Source organism: Acartia tonsa, chromosome 7, assembly GCF_053477335.1.
Source record: "Acartia tonsa isolate MP-2025a chromosome 7, ASM5347733v1, whole genome shotgun sequence".
Classification (NCBI taxonomy): Eukaryota; Metazoa; Arthropoda; class Copepoda; order Calanoida; family Acartiidae; genus Acartia; species Acartia tonsa.
The window spans coordinates 12,417,266-12,442,639 of NC_137266.1; the positions used below are offsets into that span (position 1 = coordinate 12,417,266).

Sequence of the window (25,374 nt, forward strand, 5' to 3'; positions counted from 1 at the left end):
TATATTGCCGTATATCCGGCCGGATAGTTTCAATATCCGGTATCCGACCAGATATTTAAAATGACCGGATATCCGGCCCAACCCTAATTTTAAATAACAGTAACACTAACTTTAATATAAAAGAATATTTACATCCCAAGGTATAAAACAGGGTTCGCTCAGTCGCACATAATCCTCTAATTTAAACCCGCTTGTTTGCAAAAAATTACATAAAGATGGACTGCCTGTTTAGAAACAAGTTTAGACATCCAGCTGGCGTGCTAAGGTATCAAATAATCGACAGACAGCAGGAAAGTTTAAGACAGTTTTTTTTTGCCGTTTTACAGATCTAACTGGACATACATACATACAATAATACATATACTTAAAACACAGATTGTATAACACTAGTTGCCTCACCCCTAGAAGATAGCTCAAAACCAAACCAAGACATCTAAAAAAGCTCCCATGAAAAGTACATCCTATTTGGATTAGTAATTTTCGAGATCTTTAGCTTCAGACAAAAATAAAACCTTAATACTTTATTTTACAGAAAATAAAAAAATTCTTAGTTCATTTATTTTGCAACTATTTACATTTTTAGAATGACTTTTTTATTTGAAATCACAACATTAAAATTGACTTTAACATTTTACAAAAGATTAAGACATAAATAAAATTAAAATAAAATAAAATACACATTTTAAATTAAAATTCTTTTGTAAAATATTTTTTTTAACATGACAACTTAGAATTTTCATAATATATTAAAATTGTACTTATTATTTGAACTTAACATAAAAATACTAAAAAACATAGGTAAATTAAATTGTTACCTTTAGTTTTATGTCACAAACTGAAAGTAAAAAAAACTATCGCATCGTATTATAGACAGCTTTCCGCGGGTAGTAAAATAAAAAGATATAAGATCAACTCCAGTTTTGATGGAGCCGAAGGACAACGGACAAGTAAAACTGGTAGTAATTCTATTATTCCTAGATAAATGTAATACGATACGATACATGATTTTTAAGAATGTCCCAGAACCGGTTCTAATCCAGCGGATATTGATCGATTTCGAAGCCATACTGGAAAATATATTATTTGGTACAATTTATTTTGTACAAATAAGCTGCAATATTAGGGCTTTAGGTCAAAACAATAATGGATATAGAATATACGTGGATATTATGTCAGGGGGAAAATTGTAGCCAATTTAGCTTGCTACCATGGACATCATTTATTGGTCAGTTCGTTTAACCAGTTGAGGGAAAAGGATGGGAAATGTGGTTATTTTAGCCAGCTACAAATTCCACTTTATTGGAGTACATTACAATCTGGTGTAAGATCCAAGTAATAATAAATCCATTAAAACATTGATGATTTCTAAAATGAACGTACTTAAAAAAAATATAATTCAATTTTAAAATATTATTTTATTAGCAGACTGGTCTTTTGAAAGAATGAATTTTATATTATTTAAAATATTTTAGTATTTAAAAGTAAAATTAATATTTCTCGAGATTTCTATAATTAAATTTGATTTAAAAAAATAAAAATACTACAATCAAAAAACCAGTTTTATTTTTATTTACTAAAATAAGTCAAATAAACTTTATTATTACTATATTACATAACATTATGTACATGATAAAAAAAATAAAATACAAAATGCTGATCTTTTTGTATACATATTTATTACATTATTTTAGGTTTTGATTGTTTACACCTCTAACTTAAATTAAGTAAATCTAGGAATAGTTATTTATCACATCGTATTATAGATAGCTTTCCCCGGATATTGAAATGAAAAATTATAAGATTAAAACTAGTTTTGTGAGCCCCGAAGGGTTGAAGGCCCTGGCTAACAAAACGAGTTTCATTTTATGATTTTCATTTCAATATTTGTGGAAAATTGTCTGTAATTCGATGCTATGCACGATTTTTCAGTAAGGCTGGAAAACATGTTGTAAGAATAATCTACCTTCTATTGAAAAATCAATGCCATGTATTTTTTGTTTATCTTTAAATTATAGGAATAATATCATTAATTCAGTCTATTGTGCATTTAAAAGTAATTGAGCTCAAAATATCATATTTTAAAATTGTGAAAAAAATAAAACTTTAATTAGAGGTATAGCGTTTGGCTTTACTTATTGCTTTACGTTTTTAACAGGGCACGGCAGCCGCGAGTAAGCCTCACTTAAATCGTGATATTAAATTCAGCTGGATGTCTAAACCTGGTTCTAAACAGGCTATCCATCTTTTCGAAGACGTTTTGTTTTAAAATACTTAGTTGGTTGAAATTTGAGGCAGCTAAGGCGCGGCTGCCGAGCCATGGTTTCTAAGTAGCAAAACTGCTCTATAATTTACATGATTTCTGTTTCTACTTGACTTTTGTCCGTGTCTTCTACGCTGATCTGTGGAATTTGTCTTTGAAATGCTCTTGGAGTTCTGAAAAATTAGATTTTTTCATTATCAAAATATCAAAACTAAACTTTGCAAAATGGCTCTCCGTTTTCCTATCTATCTATCCAACTATTTAAATCTTTTAATCTGTGTATATTTAAACTTATTGTTGAGTGTGTGTCCAGTATGATCTTGTTGACCGCTTGTTGACTAATTTCTTCACAATTATCAGGAAAGTTTGAAATTGATAATCTGTCTGTGGATAAAGACGACATTATATTGGTTCCATTAATTGTTTGCTATTTATTTTCGCAATTCCGTTTGTTAATCAATCAATCTCTTTTAATTTTCTATCTATCTACTAGACTATCTATCTTATATAATTATACAGGGATCTAAAGGGATAAGACAATACTCGACAAATTGATGGACATTCTCAGTGATGATAAACAAAATTAACCATTATCTTGATTAAAATTAATGGTTGAAATGTTTAGACACTCAACTTAATGAACAAACCAATCAAAATTTATAAAAGTTTCCAAATAAAATTAGAAAACTTTTGGGACTTATAAATTTTGATTTGTGTCCAAACTTTTCAACCACTTATTGTAATGTACAGAAGATTTAATTTTGTGTATTTACATAATTTTATTGGCTATTGTCTTATCCCTTTATATCCCTGCTACATATCTATTTATCTATACCTTGGTGTAGAGTGCATGCTACCATTAGGATTGTAAACATTCTGTCCTGGCATGGGATACTGGAAGCCCTGCTGGGGTAATGGAGGAATGTAGCCCTGCTGGGGTGGTATGTAGCCCTGTTGGGGTCCTGGAGTGTATATATTTCCCTGACCTTCTATTCAGAAAAATATAATAACGATTTTTTTATTTCACATTGTTTCTAGTTGCTACAAATATAAAATAGGGTGTATTTTTGTTTAATGTAGGAAATCCTAGCAAATTTCATTTCGTATTTCATCAAGATTGCTACTTGTACTAATATAAGGCTTCCATGCGTTAAATGTTTTTCTAATTGTGTACTATTTTTTAAATGTTTTTTTTTCTTTTGATTTACAAGAAACTAGTGACTGCGATCCTAGAATCTAGGGACTTTGTTTTCGATTGAGGAGTCAGAATATACCTAGCCTAAAACCTTACTAAGTTTTAAGTCTAAAAATATAATAGTCTAAAACCTTCCTGGAATTTTTGATGAACCTTACATTGAAAGGAATACTTTATAGGTTCAGTAGTTATTAAAATCTTAAACATCAGACAAAACACTTACTACTGTATATAATAGGACTAAATGAGCAATTGAATAAGTTTTTGTTTTTTTTTACCTGGATATCCATTGCCAGGATAACCCTGTCCAGGATATGGCGGAATCATACCCATGCTTGATCCATTCAGGGTCCCATTAGGATAGCTGGAAGTTAATCTGGAACAAAACATTAATTAAGGGATTTGAAAAGGGACATATGACAACAAAATTACCCCATCTGTAGATTATAATTATTGATTGAAAGGTTTGGACACTACTAATGTGTACCAACCTATCAAGATTACTAAAAGTCTCTAAACTTTATTTGAAAAAAAAGAATCACAGAACGTGTTAATAATACTTTAGAAACCACATTGTCCCCCCTTCATTTACTTAATCTATCAACGTCTTACTTTTTTTTCAAAAAATAACCTAAGTTACCGTGTCTAACTGTCTTTCTGCTATTATTTTCTTCTCTCTTTGAACCTCTTTTCTAACTGTGTATCTTTTCATCTTTATGTTTATCTATTTATGTATCTATTTTTGAATCTATTCATTCATCTATCTTCTTATATTGGGGATGGGGTATTAATATTAATGCAAAAACTTTTATTAATTCTAATTCTATCTACCTACCAATCTTTATCTATCATTTATCTATCTCTAAATCTAATAATTTATCTATCTATTTACCTCGGGGTGGGTGTATTAATGCCATGAACAGCAAATGCCAAATCGTCGACCTCTCTTCTAGATGCCTGAGATTTCATAGATCTCAAAGATCTGTCAGAGCCTCTTAAACCACCTGCGAAATACATGATTGGACGAGTAATAATATAAAAGGTTATATAGAATATCTGCCTATCTATATATCTGTCTTTTTGTCTGTCCGTTTTTCTGTCAGTCTAATGTCTGTTTGTTTATATGTCTTTCTGCCTGTCTATTTATCTATCTATCTATCTATCTATCTATCTATCTATCTATCTATCTATCTATCTATCTATCTATCTATCTATCTATCTATCTATCTATCTATCTATCTATCTATCTATCTATCTATCTATCTATCTATCTATCTATCTATCTATCTATCTATCTATCTATCTATCTATCTATCTATCTATCTATCTATCTATCTATCTATCTATCTATCTATCTATCTATCTATCTATCTATCTATCTATCTATCTATCTATCTATCTATCTATCTATCTATCTATCTATCTATCTATCTATCTATCTATCTATCTGAGTGTATACCTCTCTGAAAGGAAGGTTGATATCCTGAGATAATGCTCATTTCCTCCTTCCTACAACATACAAATGTGTTAACAAATTTTATCGGTTCCAGCACAAACGCAGAAGTGACAAACGTTGCACTGAACAAACGCAGGAATTTCTAAAATATCAAGTTAATTTAGCATTTCTATAAAAGTTATGTTATATATATGAATATATAAATAAGACCCAGCAGGGGTTGGGCAGGGCAACTTAAAAAACTATAAGATTGTTTAAAACAGGTTAGGTAAGGTTAAGTGTACACATCGACGTTTGTCACGTCTGTGTTTGTAAAAGGATCATTTTATCTGGTAATATCCTCCATGATGCCAGTTAAGCACACTAAACTACCCAGTTTATAACTTTTGACACCCTCCATAAAACACAAATCAGGGTGTAATACAGACAAAACAAGAAACGTTATTTTATTGTCAAATGATTATAAAGTAAAGCAATAGAGGAGGAAGGGGTTAAATAACTGTATCCTCCCTTCTCAACGTCCTTCTGCCTACTCAAAATTGGGTCATTGAAAATCAACCAATGGTGTCGAGAATATTAACACAGGCAAGTAGCAGACAACAATTTGCTAACAGACGAAAAAGGTCATTGAAAAAGGGAGGTAGGTATTTATCTGGATATACATCTGTACTATAAATCTGATGTCAGATGCAACGCCCTTCATAGGCAACACTCAACATAATCAAAAGTCAAACAAGCGTCCTTAGATTTTTTTCTCATCCATTAAATTTAAGTAAGATTTAATTGTAACACATGTTTGACCACGAGGGTTGAGACACCCACATATAATCAAAATATTAGTCTGCAACAAATTCTTATCCTAAAGTTAGTGAATTATTGAGATTTTTTTTGCATTTCTTGGGTATTAAATCTATTAATATCCAGGTATCTAGAGGGATAAGACAATGGCCGATGAATTGATAAACATCCCCAATAGTGATACACAAAAATATCCCATCTGTAGTTGAAACGTTTGGACACGGTACTAGATGAAGTTATGAACCAATCAATCAAAATTCAATAAATTCCTCAAGGTTGTTAAGCCAACGAATAAAATCGTTATTATAAGACACTGTGGACTAGTGTAATAAACAGCCTAATGTCCCCTTCCCTCACTGATTAATATCAATATACATACCTTAATGTTCCATCCATATTTCCATGCAGTGACAATTTATCCATTTCTCTCTTCTCCTTCATGAGATAGAATCTTTGCACTACCATAAAGATAAAGGAACCAACCCACAACAAAACACTGAAAAAGAATAATTGTTTTTTAAAAAGTAATACTAATAGCTGATTCGCCTCTTAAGTGCTTGTAAAAATAACGCCATATTATTTATCCAAGTCTAAATAACACATGTTATACAATATCTTACCCCAAAAATAAAACAAGAATTAGATATTAGTCCAAACCAAGCTATGAATAAAAGACACAAACTGAAAATCTCAACCCAATTAAACCAAACATAATCATCACTCATTAAAACCTGTATTTTAGGGATAAATATTACATAACAAAATATTGTACAAATCACTAATCATAAGCCTGTATATATTTTACTATTGGTCAATTAATGTATACTGGCCTCTCACTGGTCATTTGTATTATATTTCGTCATTTTACAGGCACTATAAGTTGCTCCCTAGTGGTTCCTCTGAAAGAATCTTTGGAGTACCAAATTTGTTCGATGATTAGCAAGATCTTAACGTCAGATAAAGATAGAACGTACTCATTTATAAAATCATGTCATACAAAGTATTAATGTTTTTTTGTTTTGTTTATTAGGTAAGATCTCTTACACAACTGAACCGATTGAGTTCGCCATTTTAGAGTAGCTTCTTATAGGTCCCTGAATAGTTTTAGGCTATTGTATTACCCACATTCTACATATCCTCTAGATGCTAGGGACAAACTGGAAGTTGTGCACAAAATAAATATAAGGAGCATCTTTTTATATATAAATCTAGGACAAACAGAAAAGAATTGAAATACAATACAATATGGCTCAATATTATTTTATACAAGGATGCAATCAGAGGATTCAATGAAAATTCGGGGATTTAAGGGATAAAACAATGGCTGATAAATTGATATACATCGCCAATCGTACACAAAATTACCCTTTTTGTAGACTACAATTAGTGATTGAAACTATTAGACATTAAACTTAAAGAACCAACTAATCAAAATTCATTAAAAGTCCCCAGCGTTGTTAAGCCAGCGAATAAGAAAACGTTAATATAAAAATTTTGAGAACTATCGTTATAAATAGCCCCGTGTCCCTTTTCTCCTGGAAAAATACTATTTTGCCAATACATAGCTGCACATTTTTTTTTGAAGATAACTTACTTAATCTAAACCATTTATGGCCTATAAAACTAGGCAATTTTCTGTCAATTACTATGTAATACCATCAAAGGAAGATGTCCACATATATATTAACAATTAATTTCTTTTAACCAGGGCTCGGCAACCGCCTGTAAATCAATCTATAACCTATACCAAAATATGACAGTCCCTCCAATCAACAATTATTTTAAAGCATCCAATCGGAATTTAACTTTGAGACTTCGTCACAGCTGCCGAGCCCTGCTTTATAAATCTCACGAAAGTGCTTTATTGATTTATTTCGTAAATACCACTTTTATAACAATTTTAATTTTACCAAAATTGAGCCTTGTTTCAATAAATTTTGTCCCTTTACAAGATTCAATATGTTAAAGAAATTGTTGACAAACGAATAAATATTGGAAAACAATTCTATTCGCTGAGGTTTTCTTCAATTTATCTATTTCTATTTCAGAAAACTAGTGACTCCGCCCATAGCCTCTGGGGAGTTCAACCCAAGGTAGGGATTGCTGATACATTTAATCCAATAATATAAGTTGTGAGGTATTAATTGTCGTAGCTATAAATATAAAAAATTGGTAGTCCAAATGGGTAAATCTATTTAGGGTAGGTTTATATGTGTTTTGTCGTGGATTTAAGCTATTTTTATAACATATCCGTCTTCCCCTAGAGGCATATCAACTAGTAGTATAAAAAGTAGTAAGGATTTTTGTCTGAAGCTTAAGTTTAAAAAAAAAAAAACTCATTAACCGATTAGATTTTCTTTTTTAGGTCCAGTTATGGTTTTATGCAATTTTATTTTTAGATTAAGTTGTGCGATGGTGTTGTGCTATTTGTCAAGCTCCTCTCTGCCTCTAGATTCTAAAGATTTTTACTAGCCGCAAGTATTTTTAAAAAGTAAATAAACATAAGATTGCAATACACATACATACATAGACATCTAATTAAATTATTTTAGCAAGGTAGTAAATAGGGGTTCAGTTACTTCATTGAATAATTGAAACATTTGATTAGAATCAAGTATAATCTCTATTTTACAGTAAAAATCACAGCAAAAGATTTTCCAACAAAACCATCTTTTAAACTGATACTGCCAGACATACTAAAGGACATTGCACTAATTCTAAAATAGCAGCGCTTCTCCAAGATATTATACCTTATCCATCCGCCGGCAAGACTTGCTTCAATCAGGGCATTGGTCAACACTGCTTGCGTCTGCAATCAGAAAATTTATCAGAAATAAAAATAATACCAAATATATACATATATCTATCGTTCTTTTCTACATTCAGGCATTGTTCATTCGTCCTTTTATTTTGTAATTGTTTAATACATGTTAGAATTGCTTTGTCGATTTTAAACTTGCATGAGGATTCTTTTAACAACTAGGCATGATGTGGAAGTCGAAATTTTGTGCGGCTTGGTTGAATTCTGAGATATATAATGAAAATAGAATAAATGATAAATCAATGAACTTCCCCAATGATGATAAACAAAGTTTACCTTCTGAAGATTAAAATTATTAGTTAAAAGTAACTAAAATACAAACAAATATAATCACAATACTCAAAGTTTTAAAGCCATCGATTGAAATAACGTGTTTATACAACTTTGGGTACCAATTACTTTGAAATAAACTAGAGGCCTCGCCCCTAGCCTCTAGGGGCTTTAATTCAAGAGGTTCGATCAACCTATTTAGATTTAAAAAGAAAAGTAAAAAAAAATGGGGGGGAGGGGGAATTTTAGTCTTAAAAAGAAAAAAAGTTTTTTTTTGGGGGGTTGTTTTATTTTTTGGGAGGTTTGGGGTTTTTTACCCCCCAAGATAATAGCTTAATGCCATCCCAGGACCAGTAGGTACATTCCCTGAAGAGTCGAGTCCAGTCGGTTCAGTGGATACTGAGATCTTAAGCTTCAGACAGACAGACAGGCGGACAGACAGACATCGTACTACTTTGTATTATAGATAAATAAGAAACTTACTCTAGGATCAAAATCATTGAGATCTTGTTGATACCAGTACCCGAAGTATGCTGAATATTTGGATATGTGAGTCTCGTGCAGTTTCTGGTGGATCTGAGGATCTGAAATATAATTATTTTTTTATTATTTATCGCATCGTAGTATAGACAGCTTCCCGCGGATAGTAAAATAAAAGTTAAAGAAAGTTTTTTAGTCCCATGGACCTGAAGTCCCTAAAACTGGTATTGATGATTTTATGATTTTATATTAATGTTTGTGGAACCTTGTATTTAGGTTTCTACCTTCCAATCTATCTATTTACATTTCCCCGTCCCGTTTTAGAAATATCTTCTTAAAATTTTTGCCCCCAGCCATGATATGGTTGATTTATGCAAAATAATGACCCATGCAAAATATTTTTTTTGTAATGCAATCAAATGATATCAAGTATTCAGTTTTATATTGACACACTAGAATTGAAATTTTGTAAAAAATCATTAAAATTGAGATGGAACAAAAGCTTTAAAAACAGTCTTTTTGCAGATTTTAAAAAGTTTGTAACATCTCAATTTTAAAGATTTTCACAGATCTTCAATTCTAGTGTGTCAAAATAAACCTGAATACTGGATATCCGGCATTATAAATCAGCCAGCTATCCGTATCCATCTAATCCGGCCCAACCCTATTATTTATGTATGAAATTTGGCAATTCTTACTTTGGAAAATTACTTGCTACACCTTCGTCCTTCATATGTTATAATTGAGATAGCCCCCATTTTTTGCATTACAGAAAAAATATTTTGCATGGGTCATTATTTTGCATTAATCAACCATATTATAGCTGGGGGCAAAAATTTTAAAATTTTTTCTAAAACGGGACGGGGTAATCTACATATAACATATCAATCTATCCATCTACCTGTGAATCTACTATAAATATTGAATATATCTTTCAACATGCTCAACTACCAATCCAACTATTGATTTAAAAGTTTTTCCAGTATGGTTTCAAAACCGATTAATATCCAATGGATAAGAACGGGTTCTCAGTTTGAAAGTTATCAATTATTTTTGTAATTCATTTATGACAGAACACAGTCTATATTTGAAGAAAAATCTAGAAATAACTTACAATTTTTGGGAAAAAATAAATGATTAATTCTTTTTATAAAGTATATTGTGGTTACTTAAAGATAAAACAGAACAACGCTGCAACAAGGCCATACTTTTTATTAAAGCGAAGCTTTTCTTTTCTAAGGATGGTTTGTACGACCCAATCAATAAAAGCATCAATATTTTTCATCAAAAATATAATAGTCAAAAATCTATGAAATATATCTATAGAAACTTAAGAAAAAGAAAGAAAAAAAAATAGTATATTTCAAAAAGCATAGAGCTATAAACTGGATCATTATTCAAATCTTATTTCAATTCAAGTTGATCTCACACAACTTTAAATATAAGTATTCTCTATACATTTTAAATTGGTTGATTTTTTCTTTCTTAAATCTATCTAAAAAGAAGCTTCTTTAAACTTGTGTATGTTCGCAAGGGTCTAAAGGCATAAGACAATGGGCGATAAATTGATGTACATCCCCTATGCTGATACATAAATTTACCCTTTTGTAGATTATAATTGTTGGTTGAAACGTTAGGACAATCATTTTAATGAACCAATCAATCAAAATTCAATAAAAGTCACTAGAGTTGTTAAGCCAACGAATTAGAAAACTTTATTATAAAAATGTGGGGGCTAGTGTAATATACAGCCCAATGCCCCCCTCCCCCTCTATGGAGTGTTCTACTGTAGCTTGAATAAAGTTGCAACTCTCATTTTACCAAATGATGAAGCACAATTATCTTTTTATGTTTAATTATCTGTCAATATATTAAATTATTAATGTACTAATATTTAAAATCCGAGTCTACCAAGTTAGTAAAGCTTGGGTGGGATTATCCCATTGAACCCCTCCCACCCGCCAACTATTCTCATTCAAATACTTGGATGTTCACATATTGAAGTCAATTGGTAGCTTTTCTTTTTACTTCAGTGTGTTTGTCTAGCAAGAAAATAGAGGTTAAAGCCCTTCATCCCCACCAAAAGTTTTAATTTAAAAAGATTTAGCGTTGGGTAAGGGGTGGCCCGTGGGGTGGTCTCAGGTATCTAAAGGGATATGACAATGACCAATCACTTGAAGTACACCTAACTTAATGGACCATACAATCAAAATTTATTAAAAATCCCTAACGTTGTAAAGTCAACGAATAAGAAACCGTTATTTTAAAACTATGGGGACTAGTAATAAATAGCCCATTGTATTCTCCCTCCCTGTATAGTATATTAGTTAGCAAAATTCCATGTTTATCGGCCATGTTGATAATATTAGAGTAAACAATAGAGGGGGAAGGGGATAATTAACTTTATGTTCCTATCCCGTGGACCCTGTGCCAACTTTCAATTTGGGTCTTTAAATTTCAGGCAAGAGTCTCATAATAATTACACAGCCAAGACCTTACAAAAGAGCTGCAAGCAATTTGCAAGCAGACAAAAAAGGTCCCCAAGACAGGGGCCATATTTGTTTGGGTTATACATCTATACTAATTACATTTATTTTGATGATTCTTTTTTAGCAAGTTTGTAGGAAAGTTTTGAAAATAGAATAGCAGTGATCTTGAAATTGGTTAATAAATTCAATTTCAATACATTTACACTTGGGCCCTAGTGTTTGCTGAAGTTGAAAATCTAATATTATTTCATAGACTTTGGTTGATAATATACTATTTTTTTATAGACTGAAGTTTTGTAAAAATAAAGTCTTGATACTGGCAGATGCAGATGGGGTTGGATGAATTTAGCAGAATGTAGCTCATAACTTTATTTGAGAAAAAAAGTACATAAAGAGGTTTTAAAATTAAGCCATGTAGAAAACAACTTTTATAAATATAGTAAATATAATTGATAGCTACTTTACTATAAAGTCATCAACCTAAATTCCAACCTAATTCGATATCACTCTCTGAATAGTATATCATATAAAGTTAGCCATCATTTCCGCCTTAATTATTATGTTTCATATTCAAATATTTTAAATTATATAAATTGTAAAGAGTTTTTTTTATTAGTCAATGATTTTAAGAGATAGTTAAATAAGCTCCTTAAAAGAGTTGAATTTTGATATTCCCAGTACAAATTTACCTTATTTGGTTGGTATTTTTTTTAGCAAATTTATAAGTTCCAATATCTTTAGAATCTAAACGGAAAAAAAAGCTTTTGTCAGCATCTTTAGGTCTCACTTAGGCTCCATTTATTGAACATTACTATCTCTTTTGGTACTTTGTTTGTAATCAGAGATCTAAAGGGATAAGACAATGGCAAGTATATTTTCAATGATGTTACACAAAAATACCCCTTCTGAAGATTACAATTAGTAGTTGAAACGCATGGACACTCAACCTAATTAATCAACACATCAATATTCAACAAACTTCCCCAAAGTTGTTGGGCCAACGAATAAGGAAACGTTATTATAAAACTTTAGGGAATAGTGAAATAAAAAGTCAATTTCCCCCTCCCTACCTGGTTTGTAATATTTTGCAGTTTTAGGGTTTTGATAATGTAATACATTTTGTGGAATTAAAGTCACGCCATCTATCTACTAAATCTATATCAGACTTAACTCCTGCAAAGTATTATTTAGATTGGAGCTAAAATAGACAATATATACATTATTCTATATACGTGTTTATGTTATTTATCTCAGCGTACTTTAGACAGCTTTCTTTGGAAATTAAAATGAAAAAATATAAGATTAAAACCAGTTTTATGTAAGCCTCAAACGGCCGAAGTTATCAGGTTAATTTTGACAATATCTACATGTAGCGAAGCATTAAAAATTCTAAAAGGACAAACAGACAAAATATTTCTAATGTCTCTTTAAGCATGACTGACAGACTGACGGACAGAGTAAATTAAACACTTGATGCTCATTTAGTCGTCTAACTTCAATACAAGTCGAGAAATTCGCATTTTCCCCAGAGCGTTACGGACGGACTGAAAGACAGACAAAGCTAATCATAGGTATGGGTAGGATCATTATCTCCAACACAAAAAAAACTAAACATGTGCTTACATTGTTGTCTTTTCTTTATAAAAGGGAATCTTTTCTATACTCTGGATCTGTCCGGATGTAACGTTATAGTGTTTACCATTTATTTTGTTAGAATTGTCCTAAACAACCCTATAATCATTATACTAGAAAGTATGTATGTCCATTTTAAATATTATCTATCTATATATGTATATATCTAATATGTAGCTATCTATTTCTAAGTACTCCAATCTGTAAGGCTTGAAATGGTAAAAGTTTGCAACCAACTTTGGTTATAAAGTTTGCAAAATAGAACACCCTTAGTTTTAGTGCTTCTAGGCGTACATTTACAATTATACAGGGTCTTCAACAAAAAAAAATATTTTTTTATTTTATTTTAAAAAGTGTGAATTGAATACAAAAAAATACTTTATAACAATTTACTGTTTTTGTTAAATGTGTCAAAACTTTTAGTTCTTTTTGCCCCAAGGTGGACATTTACAATTATACAGGGTCTTCAACAAAATAATAAAATAAATAAATTTTTATTTTATTTTAAAAAAGGGTGAATACAGAAAATACTTGGTAACAATTTACTGTTTTTTGTTAAAGATATCAAAACTTTAAGTTTAAGTTCTTTAATACGCAAATTTAATATTATACAGGGTGTTCAACAAAATATAACAGTATCACGATGTTAGTCTGTCTGTGTACCGCAAGGATCTGGCCTTGATTTTCCTTTACAGTGAAGGCTCCTATAGGTCCTTCGAAAAAAAAAACTCACACGAAAAAAAATAGTAGTTTACTTTGTCTTTTTGAAACCAAATGTAAAGTCTATGTAACAGATCTATAGTATAGATGTATATATACAGATAACTACCTCCCTCCCTTTTACAATGACCTTTATCGTCTGCTAGCAAATTGTTTTCTGCTACTTGGCTGTGCTAATACTCCCGACACCATTGGTTGATTTTTCAACGACCCAATTAAAAGTCGTCACAAGAACAATGCTATGGAAAGATACAGTTATCAACCCCTTCTCCCTCTAGTGTTTTACTCTAATATCTATATAGATTCTTGTTCTCTACCTGTAAAAATAGCTCTACAATTGATACTTCTAACAGTAACGAAGCTTCCATAGGCATTATTTATCTGGTCGTTGTACCGCCAAAATTGGTTGTCATACTCAAACCTAAAATATATCCATACAATTCAATTTAATTTTATCCTTTAAAAATGTGAAAAGAAAACTGTCCTAAACCCATAGGCGTCCAAGGGAGGGGGTAATGGGGCGATTACCCCCCCCCCAAACGATTTTGGGGGTGCCTACAAATTTTTTTTCATTTTACCCCCCCCATTCAAAATTTACCCCTACCCTGGGGGTGCCGTAGGCACCCCCAACCATTTAGGAGGGGGTATTTACCCCCCCCCCAAACAATTTTGGGGGGGTAAATACTCCCCCCCAAAAAAAAAAATCTCTAATAAAAAAAATTTTTGCGCGCTTCGCGCGCATTTTTAATACTATATATTTAATAAAATTTAAATTACCCCCCCCAAAAATTTTACCCCGGGGGTAAATTTTGGGGGGGGGTAAACTAAATTTACCCCTGCCAACAGATTTCAGGGGGGGTAATTACCCCCCCCTGAGCAAATTTTACCCCCGGGGTAAAAATTTTGGGGGGGGGGGTAAAAAAAATTTGCGGCGCGCTTCGCGCCCCATTTTACCCCCCCCCAAACACGAATTACCCCCCCCTAAAAAATTTTTACCCCCCCCAAAATAAAAAGCTTGGACGCCCCTGCCTAAACCCCAAAGTTTTTTTTCCTGACACTATAAGCAAAAAATGATGAAATCATTCATAAAGTGTCAGAAACACTTAAATCTTAATATTTTGACAAAAACTGGAAATATTTTTTTTTGTGGGGGGATTGATTTACCCCAACAAATTCAAATCCGTTAAAAAATGACCAAGTTTCGTAAAGGCAATCTTATATAGCAGCTGCGAAAAAAATACTAGTTATTTTGTCGCTGTCCGACTGGTGGACAAACTAACATGTACCTTGGTTAAAGAGTAGCTATGCGTTCAAAGATAAAACCAGGGTTCGGCAGCCGCGCATAAGCCTCAAATTTAAAACCATTGTGACAAAAATTAGTTTGATAATAGATGGATTGTCTGTTTAGACATCCAACTAAATTTTAAAACTTTATTATATGACGTTTTCATTGAGACTTACACGCGGCTTACGCTGAGCTACCGAGCCTAGTAGTTGGTCAAATATAAAACTTACTTTTCGTCAACCCTTTCTCTGTAATCATTACCGCTCGCCTGTTTCTGGTTAAGGTCAGAACTAAAACAGAAAAAATTAACTATAATATTATACTAGTAGCTACGCCCCCTAAAAGCCTCTACTCTACTCTATTGTTTGACGTCATTTTTTAGTGCCACTTTACGCTGTCTCGCGTATTTTTTGAGAGAGTTGAGACCAACCCCAAAAATAATTAAAAACCATACCTGGACCTATAAGACGCTTCATTGTAAAGGAGAACCATATCGGTTCAGAGGTTAGCGAGATCCTTCGTTACAGACAAAAAAAGTTTACTACTTTATATAATAGGATTAGATTATACACTAATTTATCGGTCATTGCCTTATCCCTTTAGATCCTTGATTTTATACAGATTCGTCAATCCTTAAGATAGTTATTAAAACTATTTCTAATTTTAATCCTCAGCTGTTTCAAAAAGCTGCCAACTTGACAACGTGCTTCAGCAACAGCTACAAATCCCAAGGAAGGAAGGGAACATTGGGCTGTTTATTACGCTAGTCCCCAAAGTTTCATAATGACGTTTTCTTATTGGTCGGCCCAATCTCTGTAGAAATCCCCAACAGAAATGGCGGCTGCAGCCTGCCGATCTCTTGTAAAAATGTTATACATATTATAATATTGGTATTTATTGCATACCTTACTCATGGAATAAGAATTTAGACGCTTTCCCTCAAAGTCCCTAGTCGAGCACAACCCGCCCCGCCCCACCTCATTTTGAAATAAAATAAAAATATGGGGTAGAGGGGAGTTTTCCTTGTTTGATTTTAACTTTATGTCGTGTTAGGTGTTACAAAAATAAGGAAGAGATGGGGGGGGGGGGCAGTTCTCGATAGACACTTCAAAGGAAACCAACAAAATTCTTAATCATTATCCAATGTAGTAATTATATCCATGAAACAACCCATTCAAAAACGCCAGTTGTCGGGGAGGTGATTAGTTCGAGCCTAGGAAACAACTGCGTCATAGCTGATGATGTTAAACAATGTTCCTATTGCTTCTATGTCATCAAGAGTAAATGGGAGAAATGGATTTGCTAAAAACAGGTGCAGTTAAAATCTAAGATCTATAATAAATTAGGTAAGAGTGAAATAATTAAGATTTCGTTCAGATTATATAATTTTTCTAATGGGTGGGGGGAGGGGGGGGGGTGATGATATACCATCACTTTAAACAATAAGTATAATGACAAAGAATTTCTTATTGAGTAGACTATATCAGGGAGGAAGGGGTCAATGGGATGTTTGTTACTCTGGTCCTCAATGTTTTCTTATTCGTTGGCTTAACAACTTTGGGGACGTTAAAATTTTGATTGGTTGGTTCATTAAGTTTAGTTTCAAACCACTACATTTATCTAAATAAGAGGTAAATTTGTGTATTACCAATGGTGATGTACATCAATATATCGGCCATTGTCTTATCCCTATAGATCCCTGAGAATATATAGTATAAATATGTAATATATATGTGCTATATATGCAAATAGATGCTAAATGGATCTTATTCAAAGCTCTTATATCAATACATACTCTTTAATATCTAGAAATAAGAAAATCTATGATAATTTGAATAAGTGTCATGAAGCTCTTTTATAGACCTATGTGATCTAGTGCAGTTCACGGAAAAAAAAATATTTTTCGCGCATTTATGTACACTGCGAGATAATTGTGCATTATTTAAATATTGAGCAATGATTATTCCAGATTATTTGTGAGCCTTTTTTTGGGTTAAAATTTTTATACGAAAATAATCTATACGTTTGGCTGTTTGCAGCCTACACTTGATCTGATATGTAATTTCATCACCTTCCACAAAAATTAAAAGTTAAATATCTCAAAGCAAAGCATTTTTATTTTATACCTGACAACTTCTCTAATATTATCGCAAGCATTCGCATATCCAGCTGTTAGGGCTATAGTTAGGACGCCAATCAAGCCAACTCCCAGCAGGTGCAACCACATGTTCTAAATTGATAGATAGATGGATAGATAAATGGACTGACAGACAGACAGACAAACAGACAGAAAGACAAACAGACATATATATAGATAGATAGGTAGACATACAGATAGATAGATATACAGATAAACAGATAGAATGATAGATATACATAAATGGACGGATGAATAGATGGATAAAATAATGAATTGATGGATAGATAGATATATAAAATGTTGAAAGGTTAGATGGATAAATAAATAGGTTAGATAATAGATAGATAGAAAGCATCTTCTTACCCTTTTATTAAGCTTCAACAAATCGTCATTTCCCCTCAGTAATTGCCTAAATAAAAAAGCACAATTAATAAATCTTAAATGCAAATGTTATACCTTCATCTCTTTTAGTTTGTGCGTCAATAACCCAATACTGATTCTTTTTGATAGAATCATACTATTTACTTAAAACCGTATGCTCTAATACAAACTATTCATTAAAAGGAGAGAGGAGACAATTTATTGTTTATTTACACTAGTCCTCAAAGTTTTACATTAACGTATTCTTATTCGATGGCTATACTACTTTGGGTACTTATATTGAATTTTGATTGGTTTGTTTTAACCACTAATTCTAATCTACAGAAGGGGTAATTTTGTGTTTTGTATATCAATTTATCAGCCATTGTCTTATCTCTTTTGAACCCTGTGCTTTTTATACATAAATTAATAATTATGAGGGTAGCGAAGCTACTTTAGAATATGTTGTGCGAGAGTATGGCTGCTCAGTGAGTGTAATGGCTAGCCTGAAATATATATTCTCCTCATCATCTTTCTGTCCTTGTTCTTTGCGTGCCTCCTTCTCAGAGGTCAGCGGGTCAAGTTTATGCCGAGGAGAGAGAAACAGTCTTAAAATAAGTCAAAAATATTAACAATTTTGCCAGGAAAAGATTGGATCTAGTGCAGTTCATAGTAAAGTTCATGGTAATAATTACCTCCAGAAATCTATGAACTTTAAAGGCTGTTCACGGCTAAACAGTGTAACGTATAGATTATGCTCGCACAAAGTTTTAACAAAAGAAGTCCTGCAAATAATCTGGAATAGCCATTACTCATTAATGCATAATTATCTCGCAGTGTACATAAATGCGCGAAAGGACTTTTAGTACGCTTAAAACGGTGTGCGGGCATGACATCCACGTTTAAACTTTAAAGTCAATAGATTTTTGGAGATTATCGTTACCAAGAACATTTTACCGTGATCTGCACTAGATCTGAAAAATTGAATGAAAGATAACAATAATTATATAATAGATAGATTCATTCTTAGGCGTTACTTTCTCTCTCCTCATGTTATTAAAGGGTGTGCAAAAAAAATGCGGACATTTTTAAAATTAAAATTGCGCGGCTTGTGTTAATAGTAGAAAATTCTTATGCTACAGCACAGGATTCGTTCTTATATTTCCAAAAACTAGAGTTCAAAACGGGTCTAACGATATGCATAAGAATTTTCTACTATTAACACAAGCCGCGCAATTCTAATTTTAAAAATGTCCGCATTTTTTTTGCACACCCTTTAGTATTCACATTAATTATATACTATACCTGTAACTTTAAAACCCTTTAAAATCATCTTTCAATAAAAATATCTATACTTACACATTTATTTGCTTTATTATTAGCGGACCCGTTTTTCAGCAAATAAAATTATTTTACTTTTAAAAATGCTAAAATTTAGATATTTTTGGGGTAATTTTGGCGTAAAAATTGTGTTGAGCTATTACTAAAAGGAAGTGGGTAAGAAGGAGGGAATGGGGAAAAGAAGGATGGAGGTTGTGGGAAATTTTTCTAGGTAAAATTGTTTGTCAGAATCCTGGTCACTTGTCCCTGATTATTAGGTTTGTTTAATCTTAAAAACACTTTAAGGCTTAATGTTGTTGCTAAGCCTAATGGGATTTTAAAAAATTCTTTGGGTGTAAATAAATGTTAGATAACATAAAATAATTTAAAGTTTAGGTTAAAGTTAGGTTAGTCCTATATGGTTAGCTAATCTAATTTTGAAGAGAGGTCTACATAGAAATCTCTATGACCAAACAAAAGGATTGCTTTTTTAGCGAATTTAAACAGAATTGTTTTTCTAGTCAATTTCCACGAATATTAACATAAAATCATAAAATTAATCCAAATTTTGTTAGCCCGGGCCTGAGGCCCCTTTGGTCTAACAAAACTGGTTGTAATCTTATTATTCTTCATTTTAATATGCGAAAATATGTTTATAATACGTTGCGATAAATAAGTATTAACTTACCCAGTTTTGCTGTATGAAGAAATAAGCCTCAAATGCTTCATTGTAAGATAGAATAGTACCATGGCACCTAAAACAAATTACTTTATAGGAAAACTTCCTTAAGTTTCATGCATGTGTGTCTGTCTGTCAGGAATTCGTACGGCAATAGGTCTTAAATGATTTTTGTAAGGTAGAATAATACTATGGCGCCTTAAAAGTAAGATTATTTAGGAAAACTACTATATGATTTACTCATGTCTGTCTGTCAGTACGGCAACAGGTCTTAACTACTTCTTTGTAAAATGCGAAAAAGCAAGTCTTACGTGTTGCTTTGTTAGGTACATGCCTTTTCTTATTATGTCTGAAAGTTTAAACATACATCACGTTTGATGGTTGACATCCTTGTTTTCTAGCAATTTTAAGAAAAGTTGTTTTCTAATAATTCTAATAAATAAAGTAATAATTCTTTTTTAGCCTGAAGCTTTAGATTTCAATGACTACTGAACCAATTAAATTTTTCTTTTCAGGAAAGATTCACATAGGTTCCAGGATGGTTTTAGATTTATGTCTGAGAATGGTTAAAGGCCATTTTTTACACTTATCTTAATCCTTTGAATCTAGAGGCGCATCCGCTAATTTATTATAACTTACCTACTATACATGCCAGATAAAGATATCCAATTGTTTCGCAATCTAAAAATATACATTACAATATTAAGTTACAAGATTTTAATTCAGTAAATAACTCGAGAAAAAATATTGGCCGGTGTATTTTCCGTCAGTCAAAAATAGTTTTCTTTGTTTTTCACTTTAATAACGAGTTTTTGGGCCAACGAATAAGTTAATTTTTGGGTACAAATATAATTTACAGTCCAATATTCCCTCCCTCCTGAAATATGTGCGACCTACGCTGTTTATAGAGTAGCTTTGCTATAAGTTAAAATTGTTATAGCTCCGTATTATAGACAGCTTTCCGCGGATATCAAAATGAAAATTTATCAAATTAAAACCAGTTTTGTTAAACCCGAAGGCCCGGGCTAAAAAACTGGTAGCAATTCTATGAAATTAATTAATTCGTGGAAATTTGTCTATAATACGAGGCTGTATATGATTTTTAAGTGTGACTGAGAACCGGTTCTAATCCAGCGGATATTAATCGGTTTCGAATGAATACTCGAATGAGAAAAGTACTTACAAGCTTCTTCTCCAAAATATAGTTTTCCATTGGTAGAATAAGAATACAGCAAACATTCTAAAAAAATATTGTTAGCCAACTGTCCGCGGAAACGTAAATTATGTATCATATTCTTACAATAAAATAACAGGATGATTGTTTGTTTGTCTGTCTGTCTATCTGTACCGAAGGATCTTGCTAACCGTTGAACCGATATGGTTCTCCTTCTCTCGTAGGTCGTGGGAAGGTTTTTTCTTATTTTTGGGTGAGGGTACCACCAACCCCTCAATAAAAATTGCCAAAAAATACGAAATTTTTTGAAATATTTTAACAGGCCGGCGCTAAATCTTACCTAAATACTACATGAATCATCATAAAAAAATTAGACAATTCTAACCTAAATTAACGAAAAAAGCTATACGTTACGTACAGACGTACGGACCGACCCTAATTATAGAAAAGCTTCGCTTTTAAAATCATTTACAGTGCCTCTAGAGGCTAGTGAACATATAGAGTTGTAGATGTTTGGAAAATTTTATTATGTAACGCCCCCCCCCCCCCCATAGACGTAATGGGGCAATTACCCCCCCCCCCCCCCCCATTTAAGATTTACCCCTACCCTGGGGTAATACCCCCAACCATTTTGGAGGGGGTATTTACCCCCTCCCAAACAATTTTGGGGGGGTAAATACCCCCCCCCCCCCGAAATAAAAAATCTCTAATAACAAAATTTTTGCGCGCTTCGCGCGCATTTTTAATACTAAATATTTAATAAAATTTAAATTACCCCCCTCAAAAATTTTACCCCGGGGGTAAATTTATGCCCCCCCCCCTTCCATGTTAGTATCAAAGCCACGCTCCTTTGAAAACTAATTTCCCTGTTTCAATATGTCGATAATAAAGTACACTATCATAGTAATGCTTAGGAAAACATTTAAATATTGACATGCTTCAATTGGCGGATTTTTTTTTGCTGGAGAAATTTTGTGCCAATTTCATGGCATAAGATTTGCGAATTTGGTTGGAGTTTAAGGTCAGTAAATCACAGTAGATTACAGCACTTTATCGAATGATTTAGATGATAACCTTATTGTAACATCAACAAATCAAAGACTGTATAATTTAATTTTATATTCACCTGCCATAATTTGTTTTTAAGGGCATAAAACGAACAAATAAATGTTTAATAACAAATATTTAAGAATAATCATTTCAGCTATCAATATAATAATAATTTTATTCTTTGAATTAGGAGAATAATAATACTTTTTAGATTTATTCTTTTTTTAAAAGTAGTAAGGTTTTTGTTTGTTTGTATGTTAAAATCTCTATGAACAATGAACCTAATAAGTTATCCATTTAGGGAAGTTTCTTATAGGTAACAGGATGGTTTTTGACTATTTTATTTTTAAATTCAAGTCTTTGGATGATTTTGATTAATTGTTTTCCCCTACCTACCCATTTAGCATAATCCCGATATACTAGGAGTGAAGCCACCAATTACCAATGATTTTATGTTAAAACATTATTTGTATTCCTTGAGAACATTTTAAACCCTCTCTTTTAACGCCCTTGTTTATTGTCATGAAACGAAACATCGGTCTTTGATCTTGAGGCCTCCCACTTTTCTTATTAGTGGTCAATATAGTTAATACACAGGGATCTAAAGGGATAAGACAATGACCGATAAATTGATATACATCCTCAATGATGATACACAAAATTAACCAATCTGTAGATTACAATTAATGGTTGAAATGTTAAGCAGATACACAAGATAACGTTATTATACTTTAGGGACTAGTGTAATAAATAGCTCAATGTACCCTCTCTTCCTGACTTTTCGAGCAGACTTTTGTTGAGCAGGTTTTTTTTATTTTCGTTTTTATCGATGATATCATCCTTGTTAAATTTTTCATGTTTCTTTTTAATTATTAATCTTGATGAAAATATTATATTATAATTATATAATAAAATATATTTTCCATAACTTTTGTGATCAAAATATTATTTTTAAGATAATTTTTATTTTATTCAATTAATCAATTCTAGGTTTAATGTTAATTCAAATTTAAATTATAATTTATTTTTCGTCCAAAGTTTCTTTCCTATATTAACCTAAATTAATTGGTTATAAAATAATAATTTTGTCCAAACTTCTCAACCTATTTTTATTTATCATTGTCCATTGTCTTATCCCTGATCTTTCAAGAGAGTGAAATTAGAAAAAGAACTGTTTATTGAACTAGTCCACAAACGTTCTAATAACGTTTTCTAATTCGTTGGCTTTACAATTATAGGGACTATTATTGATTTATAAGTGGTTGGTTAATTTCAGTTGAGTGTACAAACGTGTACCACTAACTTTAATCTACAGAAGGGGTAACTTTGTGTATTATCATATTGGATCTAATTCAGCCAATGTCTTATCTCTTTAAATCCCTGCCATTTTTTACCTGAGAAAGGATCGACATGAGCCACTAAGGCTGCTCCCGCCAGTAGTGCGGCACACATACACGAGCCATACACTATTAGTAACAACCTAGATAGATAGATAGAAAATAGATAGATAGATAGATAGATAGATGCATAGATGGATGGATAGATAGATAGAAGAGCTGCAGACATAAAGGAGGCATACAACCTAGATAAATGGGAAGATAGATGGGTAGATAGATGGATGGGTAGATGGATGGATGGGTAGATGGATGGATGGGTAGATGGATGGGTAGATGGGTAGATGGATGGATAGATGGATAGGTAGATGTATGGATAGATGGATGTGTAGATGTATGGATAGATGGATGGGTAAATGGATGGATAGATGGAGGGATAGATGGAAAGATAAATGAATGAAGATATAATTGTATAGATGAATAGATAGATAGATGGATAGATGATTGGATAGATGGGTATATAAATAGAAAGATGGATAAATAGATAGATTAATGGATATATTTATGGTAAGATCGATGGATAAATTGATGAATGGATGGATCGATAGGTAGATAAGTATATGAATATACAGTATGACCCTCGAAAAAGTATTTTTAAGCATCTGCAGCCCTTATTTCTCAATGAATTATTAAAAAATGCATATGTCCTTGTTCTCCATAGTATTCCATGTAAGTAGATATAAAAATATTTTTTTTACCTCCATTAACACCGGAGATTTTTAGAGCTAAAGTTTTGAAAAAGTGACTGAGAAAAAGAATTTTTTTTTGTTTCTCTTATTTTTTGGATGGTTATATTATGTTTTTCTGGCAACTGAATAATGAGACACAAAGAAAAACAAGTTAACTAAATATTTCTTTTTTATTCCACCAAAAAATATAAATTTTTAATGGCAAAAAATACTACTGAATGAATTGATTATTTGCAAATTTTAGGTTATTTATTAACCCTTATTTATAGAAAAGGATTAATTATGACAGATGCTCCGCCTACTTTTCTGACATCTCAATTATTTAATAGGGGGTAAATTAAGCTTTTTAGACTAAAAAATCATTATGTTTTATTTTTATTTTCTTTATAACTTTTTTGTTATTAAAGTTAGGATTGTGAAACAAAAACAATTTTCCTGCTATATTCATAGAGATTTATTTGGTTTTTTAATCTTAAACAATTTTGCCTAATAAGTAAGTTTTTCAAAATATCATTAAACTAAAAAGACTCAAAAAATATGTGTTAAAAAATGCTTGTTACTCAAAAACTAAATTTTTTATTTCATTTTTGTATAAAAATTCTGCTAGTAACAAAAATAAAAGGATTTCTAGCTTAATTTTGCTAAAAAAGTCGTTTCATATTAAAAGTTACTTTTTCCTCAGTCACTTTTTCAAAACTTTAGCACTAAAAATCTCCGGTGTTAATGGAGGTAAAAAAAATATTTTTATATCTACTTACGTGGAATACTATGGAGAACAAGATCATATGCATTTTAAAATAATTCATTGAGAAATAAGGGCTGCAGATGCTTAAAAATACTTTTTCGAGGGTCATACTGTATAGATAGATAGTAACGTAGCTACAACGAAGTAAAAGCTGAAATGTTAAAATAACAAATATATGTGTCACGTGTGTATGGATTAATATTTAATTATTATGTATAAATTTCGAGTATCTGTGCCACTAAAAATTTAAAATACTCACCTAAGGGTTCTCTGTAAGGAAACTATTGGCACCGTATCTGTCATTTTTGAGGATTTTTTTTATATTTTTCACTTTTTATATAATATAGAGTTTTTGAGACTTTCAATAAGCTGGAGTATTATGCTTAGCAATCCCCCATAGTAGGTTTAAGGAGTGGC

The 25,374-nt window shown here is 31.8% G+C and overlaps 1 protein-coding gene across 1 annotated transcript; it reads right to left on the reverse strand.

Moving 5' to 3' along the window:
- Positions 1 to 570: 570 nt before the first annotated feature.
- LOC145324849 (uncharacterized) lies at positions 571 to 25,374 on the reverse strand. The gene is made up of 17 exons (XM_080167539.1): positions 25,217 to 25,374; positions 23,524 to 23,609; positions 21,089 to 21,145; positions 20,545 to 20,586; positions 19,915 to 19,981; positions 17,910 to 17,955; positions 17,533 to 17,636; positions 15,637 to 15,696; positions 14,439 to 14,542; positions 9,284 to 9,384; positions 8,460 to 8,518; positions 6,089 to 6,205; positions 4,915 to 4,964; positions 4,348 to 4,459; positions 3,734 to 3,831; positions 3,096 to 3,249; positions 571 to 2,433 (listed from the first exon to the last, which is right to left on the reverse strand). Exons 1-17 carry the CDS (start codon positions 25,258 to 25,260, stop codon positions 2,349 to 2,351), a joined length of 1,386 nt encoding a protein of 461 aa, XP_080023665.1. The 5' UTR covers positions 25,261 to 25,374; the 3' UTR covers positions 571 to 2,348.